The 13,932-nt window shown below is 41.3% G+C and overlaps 1 protein-coding gene across 1 annotated transcript in view; it reads left to right on the top strand.

Moving 5' to 3' along the window:
• Positions 1-9,168, top strand: part of mrps11 (mitochondrial ribosomal protein S11) — a 9,695-nt gene extending 527 nt beyond the window's left edge. The window contains exons 3-6 of the mRNA XM_085440986.1: positions 3,241-3,339; positions 3,716-3,845; positions 7,881-7,946; positions 8,984-9,168. Of these exons, the coding sequence (XP_085297112.1) occupies positions 3,241-3,339; positions 3,716-3,845; positions 7,881-7,946; positions 8,984-9,091 (403 nt within the window). The 3' untranslated portion in view covers positions 9,092-9,168. The remainder of the gene's footprint in view (positions 1-3,240; positions 3,340-3,715; positions 3,846-7,880; positions 7,947-8,983) is intronic.
• Positions 9,169-13,932: the final 4,764 nt, after the last annotated feature.

Raw genomic sequence — 13,932 nt, 5'->3', positions numbered from 1 at the left:
ATGAAACAACATAAAGCAAGGTGTGCCAAAATGTACAGCTCAAACCGCCCCAACGCGGTTCTTGAACTCTTCTGGAGGGATGCACCATCATTTTCCAGAAAGATATTGCACAATTAGTTTATTTGAGAGCAACGAAGAACGCCCGAAAAGTTCACAGGCGTCTGGGTTGACTGCAAAATATATTGTGGATGGGGCATTTTGACATCCTGGAAGAAACTGGTTCCATTAGGATGGAAAGAAGCTTATATACTGATTTGCAGTAACTCTGTCTCCAGGTGGCCCATCCAGGTAGCCCTCAGGGGTACCCCTGAGCAAGGTACCGGTCCTACACACTGCTCCCCGGGCGCCCAATGGCTGCCCACTGCTTCACAGAGTGAATGGGTTAAATGCACAGAGGAATTTCCCCACGAGGATCAATACATTAAATAACTGACCACAATATTATTTTCTGAAATTTTTGGTATTGAACCCATTTGTATGTATGTATGTATGTATGAGAGTATCTATCTATCTATACACTGCACACACACATACATCTGTTCTTCTACCACGGTCAGCTCATTGTGTCTGTACTGCATTGTGCTATGGCCTCTGGGTCTCCAATTGAATTGATGGAATGCACTCTTGGTCTCGCTATATACATAAAACATTTTTAAATGTAACTGGTAGCAAATAGCACAGTGGTCACACTTACTCCTTTCCCCCTATGCTGCTGAGGCTTTTAGGCTCTCCCAAATTCAGCTGGGTATCCTTGCTAAAGTACTTCCAAAATGAAGTAAACAAATGGAAGTTTGCTTAGCAAATGGTACATTCAGCTGCTCCCTTATTTCCCAAGGAGTCGCTACGGCAGATGGATCCACAAATTTGATTTGGCACAGATTTCTATGCTGGATGCCCTTTATGACACAACCCTGCCATTTATGCAAACTTTTGGTCTCCTGAAGCACAACATGCGTCTCCTCATGGAGTTGAACCGGGGAGCTTTCACGTGTAAGGTGAATGTGTTAATGGAATGGGGCCAGTTGGAAATTGGTTTGGCAAATGAAAGAGGAAAAAATGAGAGGGAGACATTCCTCACCTGTCACTTAATGGAAACTGCCATCTGAAAGTTATTTTGTTAGTTGGTTATAAAATATAAAATCAGTTTCGATTACCTTTTTTTATTTTTTGTGTCACACTGTTTTCCGGGGTCTGTAATTTGACAATCTGAGCAAAAGGAGAGTTAAATCAAATCGTGATAATATAACAAAGCCCCCCTGGATGTCCTCACTGTTCAGCAGTCAGCAGTTCAGGTTTTATCTTTAATTTGAATTTATTTATTTAAAAGGGACAGTGCAGTTTAACATAGTTCAAGTGCAAGACATGAAACTGATGTACCGCACATAGGTTTATAGCTACTGCTAATTTTCAACAATTGTCCCTTGTTGGGCTTACAATCTAAATAGATACATTTTACAATAAAACATACATTTTCATAAAACCAAATTACATCATAAATACAATTACAATTAATAGACAATTTAAAATAAAATTTAAATCATTAGTTAAAATGACCACAACTTTGATTTCCCTTTAACCTTCAATGTAAAGGATCTAATGTCTGTAATCAATTTGATATCGGTTGGAAGTGTGTTCCACAGATGACAAGCCTTTATAGAAAAAGCTGACTGACCGAATGTAGATCTGCAATATAATATCTTGCAGTTGCCGTTCACCTTACTCCTAGTAATACGATTACTATCTTGTCTCTGGATGTATCTATTGAGACACTCTGTGGCCATCCTATTTATACATTTAAAAACGAATTTAAGAAAACACAAACGATTAAAACTCTTAAAACTAAGTAGATTATATTTCTTTAAAATGTGACAGTGATGCCACCGAACAGATTTTTTATCCATTATTTTTAAAGATTGGTTATATAAGGATACCACAGGCTGAATTGTAGATGGTGCTGCTTGGGTCCAAACTGTCATACAATATGAAAAATGAGAAAATATAGAATGCATAAATATCTGAGCTGCTGAAGTGGGTATATAGTGCAAAATTAACTTAAAACAATTCAGATTAGCCTTGACCATCTTAGAAATCTTCTTTACATGCTTGTCAAATTTAAGATGTGAATCTAAGATTATTCCTAAAAACTTAAAATCTTTGACCTCCTTTATTTCTTCGTTCCCTAGGTTGATTTTAAAATCATCAGATGAACTTGAAAGTTGGCAGTTAGCTTTTAATATCCCAGTGTCACAAAATAGATTGTGACTAGTAAAATATCACAATCTATTTTGAATACTCAGTAATATATTATGGATATATGTAATCATTTTTCAGTTTGAATATTTGACATCAAAATAAGAACTTGTAAAATCCTAAACTTACTGCTAATGGGGTATGGATGAATGGGCACAAACCATGTATAGCGGGGGGTGGAGGGGGCACAGCTGTAAGAGGCTGATGGGGTGTTGTTTGTGAATGTCATCATTCAAAAAGAAAGTCACCTAGGAATTTCAACCTGATACCATAAGGCATAGCTGCTAAGGTCCAAATCTCCATGACCTTGAACTCAAGGTCAAAGGTCAAGTTTTCTGAAAATCTTATGAACACAATAAATTGAGAAGGATGTTACCTAGGATTTTCATAGCTGCATCTATTAGGAGGTTCAGTGGTATGTTTTTGTTTTATTTTTTTAATGCATTCACTACTTTATTTCCTGCAGCACTAAAAAATATCAGCTGCTTGTTCTTGCTAATGTGGCCTGTATTGACATTTTCAGTCACATAAAAAAAGTTGTCTTAATTTTTTTCCCTTTCTCATTGCTATTCCTAACACATGTGCACCACAGTCATCAAATCTGCGCCCTGTCAACCACAATTTCCACCACTGTTTACTGATGGCTTTCACGTAGATTTAAATGTTCATTGTCTGCTTGAGCAGTCTTTCTGACTAAAGCTTCAGTGATGTGTACTTAATCTTTTCCTTCCACCATCTTAATACAAACCCCGAATTAACAGGGTTTTCATACATGTCCCACAGCATGACTGTATTGCTTACCTTTATCATGTGGTGCATTGATGTGAAAGGATGCTTGTCTTCATTCATTTATTCATGTTTTCTCTTTAATTTAACACCTGCCAGCATCATGTTTCACTGTCTACTGTCAGCAGACTAAGCTCCATTAAATAGAAGCACAGCCTGCTGCAGTATTATCATTAATGGCTAATCTTTGTTTTAATCCTACAGCTATTTACCTCCACTGCCTGGACATGACAGCGCACTGAGATGGGGTGGGAAGAAGTTTGAAGACTTACCAATTGTTCACATTAAAGCCACATACAACAAGTAAGTGAAAGCAAACTCTTACATTTGTACTTACAATGTAAGTGTCAGAAAATATCTCTTAAAGAATATTCAAGATTCAGTCAGCACTTTCATTATTTTAGTCTTTCCTCTTTGTAATTTCAGACCCATTTGCCGTAGTGTTCTGATTTTATTAAGTAACCATGAAACCTGCTTTCAGAGGGAAAATTGCTGCTTGGATCTGTTATCATAATTCAGTGAAATCAGATGTTCTGCTGTGATTTAAATTTCCTATTAACAGTCATGGTGGCCATTGCTAAAAGCCACATATTAGTTAGAGTTCACGACTGCTGATTTGTCCTCACTGTAAAAATGCCCGGCAGTTTGCGACCCAGTAACTCGCTGTTCTCTCTACCAGCACTCACATCCAGCTGACAGACAGCGCAGGGCAGTCCGTGGTGAGGACATCCTGCGGAACAGAAGGTTTCAAAAATATCAAGAAGTCGACGCCGATCGCTGCTCAGACTGCGGGCATCTCTGCTGCTGCGGTGAGTTCGATACAACACAACGCTGGGCCACCTCATTATCCCTGCAGAAGATTGTTCCAATTAAATTAAAATTAGAGACTACAGCATCTGCTGCTTCTCCACTTTGTGCAGCAACACTTAATTCATGAATATTAAATGTTTGCTGTAAACAAACTGGCTTCTCTGAGGATTTTATAAAGGCTGCAGGCTAACAAAGTTATGGTCAGACAGATTTTCTTTTTCATTTGTTGTAATCAGCATAGTTGATAAATTAAGTTTTATTATAATGCTGCCATATTCAGTAGAGTTAAATTATACTTTCCTCTTATCAGTTTTTAAATGTTTTTGCTACAATTGAAAATTAAAAGTAGCTGTACACTTTTATTATCAGAATCAGAATACTTTATTGATCCCTGGGGGAAATTATTTTTTGTTACAGTGCTCCATTTTAAACCAACATTAAGACAAGACAGACAATACACTAACTAAGAATAGTACAATATATACATATACATACATACATACATACATACATACATACATAAGTCACTTATAAATAAATAGTTGGAAAAGAAACATGTGTAGTTGTAGCAGCAAACAGTGTGTTAAGTGGATGGTTTGTACAGGGAGATGGCCACAGGCAGGAATGATTTCCTGTGTCGTTCAGTGGTGCTTTTCGGTAATCTCAGTCTCTCACTGAACGAGCTCCTGTGACTGACCAGCATGTCATGGAGTGGGTGGGAGGTGTTATCCAACATTGTCTTTATCTTGGACAGCATCCGCCTCTCCGACACCACCTTGAGGGAGTCCAGCTCCATCCCCACAACATTGCTGGCCTTACGGATCAGTTTATTAAGTCTGTTGGCATCTGCGACCCTCAGCCTGCTCCCCCAGCATGCAACAGCATAGAGGATCGCACTGGCCACCACAGACTCCTAGAAAATCCTCAGCATTTTCTGGCAGATGTTGAAGGACCTCAGTCGCCTCAAAAAATAGAGACGACTCTGGCCCTTCCTGTAAAGTGCTGTGGTGTTTTTAGCCCAGTCCAGTTTATTGTCAATGTGTACTCCAAGGTATTTATAGTCCTCCACAATGTCAACACTGACCCCCTGGATTGAAACAGGGGTCAAGTGTTTCCTGGTCTTCCTGAAGTCCACGATCAGTTCCTTGGTCTTTGCCACGTTGAGCTGCAGATGATTCTGCTCACACCACGTGACAAAGGAGTCGACCACAGCCCGGTACTCTGTCTCATCATCCCTGCTGATGCATCCAACCACCGCAGAGTCATCAGAAAACTTCTGAAGATGGCAGGTCTCTGTGCAGTGGCTGAAGTCTGTGGTGTAGAGGGTGAAGAGGAAGGGGGAGAGGACAGTCCCCTGTGGTGCCCCTGTGTTGCTAATCACCTTGTCAGACACACACTGTGGGAGACGTACATATTGTGGTCTTCCTGTCAGGTAATCAACAATCCAGGACACCAGAGAAGCATCCACCTGCATCGCTGCTAACTTATCACCCAGGAGGGTCGGCCTGATGGTGTTGAAAGCACTGGAAAAGTCAAAAAACATGACCCTCACAGTGCTCGCCGGCTGGTCCAGATGGGTGTAGACACGATTGAGCAGGTAGATGATGGCGTCCTCTGTTCCGAGACGAGGCTGATAAGCGAACTGAAGGGGATCCAGATGTGGTCTTACTATGGGTCGCAGCTGGTCCAGGATGAGCCTTTCCAGGGTCTTCATGATGTGGGATGTCTTCCACATCACCGGGACCCTCTGCAGACTCAGACTCAGCATAAACAGTTTATGAAAGACTCCACACAGCTGGGGGGCACAGGTCTTGAGGACAAGGGGACTCACTCCGTCTGGTCCAGCAGACTTGCCTGAGTGAAGTCTCCTCATTTGCATCTCAACCTGGTATTGAGTGAAGGTGATGGGTGGGGGAGGGGTGTCAGGAATCTCACAGGAGGCAACATGTGAAGAGAGAGGCTGGCACAGTGGTGTGGCTCTGGATTCCAGGCTGACTGCAGGTGAGGTTGTGGGGGTGGGAGCAGACACTGTGGTGTCGAATCTATTGAAAAACAGATTCAACTCGTCGGCTCTATTCTCACCTCCCTCAGCTCCCCTGCTGTTGGTTGGCCTGAATCCAGTGATGGTCTTCATGCCCCTCCACACCTCTCTCATGCTGTTCTGCTGGAGTTTCCACTCCAGCTTCCTCCTGTAATTGTCCTTAGCCTCTCTGATCTTGTCCTTTAGTAACACCTGGATCTTCCTCACCTCCTCTTTGTTGCCCCCTCTGAAAGCCCTCTTCTTGTTGTTGAGGAGGGCTTTGATGTCCTTAGTCACCCACGGCTTGTTATTTGGGTAACAATGAACAGTCTGAGCTGGAACAATGGAGTCGGTGCAGAAAGTTATGTAGCCTGTGATACACTCAGTAAGCCCATTGATGTCCTCGGCGTGAGGCTCACAGAGTGTTTCCCAGTCGGTCACCTCGAAACAGCCCTGTAGTTCCGCTATTGCCTCCTCTGACCACCTCCTAACAGTCCTGGTGGTCACAGGTTCCCTCCTCACAATTGGCACATAGCGGGGGGTGAGGTGAATCAGGTTATGATCTGACCTACCAAGTGGGGGGAGGGAGGAGGAGCTGTATGCATCCTTGACGTTAGCATACAGTAAGTCTAAAGTTTTCTCTCCCCTGGTGGGACAGTCCACATATTGTTTGAATGTTGGTAGTGTATTGTCCAGTGATACATGGTTGAAGTCACCCGAGATCACAATAAAGGCACTCGGGTGCTGAGTCTGTAGCCGAGCTATGGCAGAGTGGATAGTGTCACATGCAGCTGTGGGGTTAGCAGAGGGGGGAACATAAACAGCCACCAAGATGACGTGAGAGAATTCCCTGGGTAAATAATACGGCCTGAGTCCAACAGCACACAGTTCAGTGTCCGGGCAACAAATCCTTTCTTTGATTGTTATGTTGGCAGGGTTACACCACCGGTTGTTAACTAAAACAGCAAGCCCACCTCCTTTCCGCTTACCGCTAGCGATGCTGTCTCTGTCCGCCCGAACAGTGTGGAAGCCTTCCACGGAAGCATTCTCATCGGGAATGACCTGGTGCATCCATGATTCGGTGAAACACATCAGGCTACACTCTCGGTATTCCCTCTGACTCCGTACCAGTGCTGAGAGCTCGTCGATTTTAATTGCCAACGATCGCACATTTCCCATCACGATAGACGGCAGACACGGTTTAAACCTCCTCCTCGCTTCGAGCCTCCGCTGTCTCACCGTCACCTTTTTTCTTCTCTTCTGTCCTTGACCTCTGCATCCCCGATGTGTTTTCCTCCAAATTTCAGCTGGTACTTCTGCGGGCCTGGCCAGCGAGCCGGCCGGCATCAGGGCGATCAGCTGATCTCTGGAGTAAACAGTCCGTGCGTGTAGGAGATGTGCCGCGGTCCCGTTCCTTGATAAAAGTAACAGTTCCACAGCCACCAGAAGAACAAAAACTCTCTCAATCCACATGATTGAGTAAGAGATAGAAAACGGAGGAAAATACAAGTCAGAAAAAAAAAAAAAAATTAATTAAATTAATTAAAATTAAGAGTCTTTTCTACTGGTTTTGAGGGGTGGAAATCTTAAAGAATAATTCTTGTTTACCTCTTTGTCAATTAAGCCTCTTTGTATACATACCTAAAACTAACAGTTGAATACCTCTGGTTACTTTCTCTTGTAATGGCTGCTAAGCCGCGAAACTGTCACAAAGTAATGAAAGCTGCAGTTACTGTTTGTTGAAGTCGATCTTAAGACTCTAGTGAATGACATTAATTGGAGACCTGCTTATTCTGAACATGTTAGAAGTGGCAAAGCAGAGAAAAAGCCATAGACTCAGAGCAATGGTGTGTCTAAAGCTCCTCAACTGTGTTTTTAGTCAAGATTACTAATCACATCTATTAGCCTCAGAACCAGGAGAGGATTTCATTTGTTGGCTTTATTGGACTTTTCTGAACACCGGAGTCAAAGGGATGCTGCTCATCTCAGATTTTTCTTCTGTCCTTCTGCACAGAAAGCTACAGCCAAAGGAGTTAGCTTTGTGCGTGTTGTGGTCAAAGGTCTTGGTCCTGGGCGTTTGGTGAGTAGTTTCTATAAAGAAATCTTTAAAGCTATTCCAGATAAAACTACGATTTATTTTTAATTAGTGTTATTATTTTTGTATCTTGTTGTTTGGTCTGTCTTCAGACTGAAGACAGTTAACAGGGATGGAAGCCTCATTAAAACAGCCTATTAAAAGAATTGTTTTGGCTTAGTAGATGATAAACTTGTACTCGTACTTTTATTTGGTATCGAAATTTGTCATATTTCTGTTAAAGGCAAGCATACAGTCATAACCCATTAAGACAACCAATGAAAAGAGTTGGCTTATTTTCAGACGACTGGACAGGCAAACATGTGAAACTGAAACTTCTTAATATTATATGTAATTTTACCAACATACTGTTACAACATTACATAGATCCTTAACCTCTGAAGCAAATTCTCTGATGGCTGTACTCTGGGAAAACATTGATTGTTTGGTCAGTATGCTCCCATCTGTCTTTCTCATTGGGGTGAGAAATTGCTGATGTTATTTTCACAAGTAGAAAAATGCTACACTGACAGCTCACCAGGACCCATCTATTGTTTTTTGCAATCGGAGGAGCAGCCTTTAGTACAGCAGCCTTCAAAGACATCATGTTAAAGTTATTGGTACGAGTGCATTTTGCTTAAATGTGCACAAGATTGACTTTTTCCTTTTGATTAATCTCATTTTAAAATAAAATGTATTTTATTTGTGTTACCCGTTTATTATGTTACCCTATCTGCACTGTTTGAAGAAGGATTAAAAAAAAAAAATCTAAAAAAAAAAATCAAGGAACCATTTGTATGAAGAAGGAAAATTTACTGCAGGATAACAGGATGAAAATGAAACTAGTTTTGTTCCGCTGACCCTGCTCTGTGCCGATATGCAAGTGGGCGGTCAATACCAGCAAACCTGTCACAGCATGAAGAAGTGGTCCTCTAATTATTTCCAGACTTGTCATAATGAGGATAATTTAAGGAGCGGCAGACATGTTGATCTGTTCCCATTAGCTTTCTTAATGAATGAATGCATTTTTCTCTGCTCTGCAGTCTGCAATCAAAGGTCTGACAATGGGAGGTCTGGAGGTGGTATCTATCACTGACAACACCCCCGTGCCACACAATGGATGCCGCCCACGGAAAGCCAGAAGGACGTGATCTTTGTGTGCCAGAATGCACTGCAACAGGAGGAAGCTTTTGTGTTGAATTATGCTAATAAAGAGTTTTGTTGTGTAGCTTTTCTGGCTCTGAGCTGACCTTACAAAAAGCGTTTTGGGGAAATAATTGCAGATGGGTTTATTAATGAGCAGAGAACAGGCTTCTCAGTCCTCTGCTGCTACTGTTGGCAGATGAATAAACCTTCATTCTCACTGCAGGCGCTTTTATGTTCATTAGTAGACTGATGTTTGTACACAGCACAGAAACGGCTCTGCGTGGGAACAACTAGTAGCCACAGGAACCCTTGATCCTGACTATGCTACACAGCTGAACCTACAGGACTGCAGATTGATGCAAGATTGCCCAAGTTTAACCTTCTTGTGTGCCTTTTTATATTTTCAACTTTCAGCACATTAGACAGCCACACATCTATTTAACATGATATCAGTACAAAAGTCTCCTCTCTTCCCCCCCCCTCCATTCTTCTTTTCTTTACATTTTGATAGGAAAATGGGAAAGAAATGCATGGATTTTTTTTTTTAAACATGCAAGTATACATGTGAATGTAGGATTTAAGGCACAAACAGTTTCTATCATTCTAATGAGCTTGAAAGTCAATATTTGATATGACGACCTTTATTCTTCAACCTAACCTGAACTCCAAGCAAACCTTGTCATTTCTTTAAACAGCCGTCAGGAACAGTTCCCCAGGCATCTTGAATGACAGCCAACATTTTTCCTTTGATGATGGCTGCCTTTTGTTTCCTTCTCTGTCAAGACGATCCCACATTGCTTGAACAGCGTTGAGACCCAGGCTCTGGGAGGCCAGTCCATGACTCATAGTTCTCTACTGTGTTTTTTCCATGCATGTATGGCGTTTACTGGCAGTGTGTTTGAGGTCATTATCATTCTGCAAAAATGGAGCCGTTGCCAGTCAGATGCTTTCCAGATGGCTTAAATGCTGGATAGAAATCTAACCGTAGCATTCTGCATACATGCTGACAGTGATTTGAACCAAAAATTTCAAATTTATTTTGGTCATTCCATAAGACCTGCTGTCAGTCCAGTTCTTGTGTATTTTGGCATACCTCTGCCTTTTTGTATCTGTTTCCATTTCCTTTAGAATGGCTCTGTAACATCCACACGCTCACTGAGACCATGATGAGACTTCAGCGAACAGTAGATGGATCAATTCGAGGCCAGATACACGTCTTTGGTCCTGTGTCAGGTCTTTGCTGAACTTTGTCGTATTTCTTAAGGGATTCACTTTCAGATCTGTTCATTTGCTCTACATCAGAGGTAGGCAACCCCAGGCCTCAAGTGCCGGTGTCCTGGAGGTTTTAGATGTGTCCATGACCCATCACAGCTGATTTAAAGGACTAAATGACTCCTCAGCATTTCTTGAAGTTCTCCAGAGGTCTGGTAATGAACTAATCATTTGATTCAGGTGTGTTAACCCAGGGTGGGATCTAAAACCTGCAGGACACCGGCACTCGAGGCCTGGAGTTGCCTACCCCTGCTCTACATAGTATTTTAACTCCTCCCACTTCATCTTTAGTCCAGTTCATCTTAAAGTACAAATATTATTTTTACTCCTGTTAAACAGTCTTTGGCATTTTTTTGTAGATTTTGATAAATAAATGGGAACAAATTATGTTTTTGCAACAAGCTGCTAGCAACAAAGTGCCTAAATATGCAATTAATTTCTTTTTCTGAGTTATGCTTAGATAGAACACTGGTTCACCCTTGAATTAGGTGCATTTTTATGCTTGAATTATTCATAGATCAGTGTTAGGTGCCTTAACAAAATAAAAAATTGATCTGAAAATGTTCAAATACAAGGACTGGACTTAAAATGAATGAAAAGGCACCCAATGTTCAAAGAAAATTCTTTAGAGCAGGGGTAGGCAGCTCCAGGCCTCGAGTGCCGGTGTCCTGCAGGTTTTAGATCCCACCCTGGGTTAACACACCTGAATCAAATGATTAGTTCATTACCAGACCTTGAAAGATCAATCCTGAGTGGGGAAATGTGGAAATGGAAGCAAGTATATACCAAGTACCATCAATTTTATTGTGTTTCAACATCTCTTCAAGATTTTCTTTGAACCTTTCTGGATATTTTTAACATTTGAGACACCCAGAAAATTTTTTACACCTTAACAGGTGCAAATGTTTTTAACCTAGTCAGTTAGTCAGTTTTACCATATAAGTGCACATATAGTCAGTGCACGGTTTGGACAAAAATAGATTGCAACAGATGAAATGACTTACAGGGTCATGTGTTTGTGGGTTTCCAGTCTAAATGCTTCAGAGCTTTTTAAAAGCCTCACTGATACAGTGGTGATGAAAAAAAATACAGTATCACAAATAAAATACACGAAGACTAATCTGATGCTTTTGACCTACAAATATTGTATTTCATTAAAAGAACGACTACTATAACATGTGGCTTCCTGCCTGTTATGCCACCTCTGACCCCTGGTGACCCTGAATTGGGTACGTATTTAAGAAAATAGATGGATGAAGAAAAGTAGTTTTACCAACAATCTCCCGCTCTGCCTCAGGTTAAAAGCCTCATCGCTGCATATTTCAAACAACACAATGGGAGCCATTTTGTAAAATGTGGAACAGAACTGAGACTTATTGTCCTGCTGTTAATACAGACTCCACTGAGAGGTCTCATAAAATGCCATCTGCAAGCTAAATATTTTATTCATCTGCGTTCACATGGTATTTCATACACGCTAGAGGTGTTACCAAACTGATAAAACATGACTTTCTAGATTATTCTTTTATAAAGAGAGCAGCTGCAGTATCCAAACTGGAACGTACTGCAAGAGCCCCCAACTGTATTACACTGCATGTATTTTAGAACGCATAAATGAATAAATCTTGTAATTAGGCTGATCTTCCAAAAACAACACATTACCAAATCTATTAATAAAATTAGGGATACATATGCTTGTTATCGCACATTTTCTAATTTGATTAAAATAATTTTGTGACACAAAGGAAAGAAAGGAAAATTTGAGTCCAGCAGTGGATTTTGTCTCTACGGGCTCCGCTTGCATGACCTCGGATTTTAGCTCTGCTGAATACCAGAAACAACAGTGTAAATTTTTTATTCTATTCATCTTTATTTATGACACCAAATCATAACATTTGCCTCGAAGTGTTTTTTCCTCAAGGCATCACCTGACCTACCCCTGACTATATGCTTTTTTAAAAGTAGAGTAGAGAGGTTGTCTGCCTCCTGAATCCAAACTGGGAGCTGGTTCCAGTGAAGAGGGGCCTGAAAGCTAAAGGCTCTGCCTCCCATTCTACTTTTAAACCACAAGCTCTCTATTGGGGTGATACAGAACTATGAGTTCTTTAACTCATTCACTGCCATTGACGTCTATAGACGTCAATTACGTTTCCAATGGGAGGGGCTAGAATACAACCTCGGGCAGCTTGTCAGTGAACATCAGACTGCTTGAAATGTATTTTTCACAAAAAGCTCGTTTTCTCCCTTTTTGTGGTCAAAACAGGCATTTTTGGTGGAACCCACCTCTCTTCTACAGCTGATTACTAAAGAATGGCAAATGGTAGAAACAAGCTTTTTTTTTGGATGGAAGAAGAGAGTCTGTTCTTCATTTTGGTAGGTTCAGCGTTTATATGATCATAACACACAGTTTTCTGTGGCTCTTCAAAAATGAGTAAAAATGCTCAAAAACCCTGGCAGTGAATGAGTTAAGATAAAATGAGGCCTGATTATTCAAGACTTTGTATGCGATCAAATAAAAAGTTTAAAAAGGTTGTATTCACCATGATGTCATCAGTTGATTAACAAAGTTTTGAGCCTATGAGCTGTTGCTCATAGGCTCAAAACCCCAAGCTGTTGAAAATAGAGATGGGAATTTTGACTGAGAAACAAAGGACACTGGATGCTCACACAGCAATGACGTGTCAGTTAGGCCCACTCTAAAGCATACCCTACCTTACTTTCTGTTTTACCCTACAAGAGACAATAATTTACATAATGAATGCCATGCTGTACTAAAGGTGAGTCCATAAATGCTTTGCTTTCCTTTTTACAATCAACACTGCAGGGAGTGCAGAATTATTAGGCAAATGAGTATTTTGTCCACATCATCCTCTTCATGCATGTTGTCTTACTCCAAGCTGGCTCGAAAGCCTACTACCAATTAAGCATATTAGGTGATGTGCATCTCTGTAATGAGAAGGGGTGTGGTCTAATGACATCAACACCCTATATCAGGTGTGCATAATTATTAGGCAATGTCCTTTCCTTTGGCAAAATGGGTCAAAAGAAGGACTTGACAGGCTCAGAAAAGTCAAAAATAGTGAGATATCTTGCAGAGGGATGCAGCACTCTCAAAATTGCAAAGCTTCTGAAGCGTGATCATCGAACAATCAAGCGTTTCATTCAAAATAGTCAACAGGGTCGCAAGAAGCGTGTGGAAAAACCAAGGCGCAAAATAACTGCCCATGAACTGAGAAAAGTCAAGCGTGCAGCTGCCAAGATGCCACTTGCCACCAGTTTGGCCATATTTCAGAGCTGCAACATCACTGGAGTGCCCAAAAGCACAAAGTATGCAGAGAGCTCCAGTCCGACTCAGACGCCAGCAAGGTGGAGTACTGGTTTGGGCTGGTATCATCAAAGATGAGCTTGTGGGGCCTTTTCGGGTTGAGGATGGAGTCAAGCTCAACTCCCAGTCCTACTGCCAGTTTCTGGAAGACACCTTCAAGCAGTGGTACAGGAAGAAGTCTGCATCCTTCAAGAAAAACATGATTTTCATGCAGGACAATGCTCCATCACACGCGTCCAAGTACTCCAC

Source organism: Copadichromis virginalis, linkage group LG1, assembly GCF_057382275.1.
Source record: "Copadichromis virginalis isolate Kocher_CV1m ecotype Utaka linkage group LG1, C_Virginalis_male_GT1.1, whole genome shotgun sequence".
Lineage (NCBI taxonomy): Eukaryota > Metazoa > Chordata > Actinopteri > Cichliformes > Cichlidae > Copadichromis > Copadichromis virginalis.
Note: the sequence above shows the minus strand (reverse complement) of the source record. Positions and strands in the feature narration are given on the sequence as shown.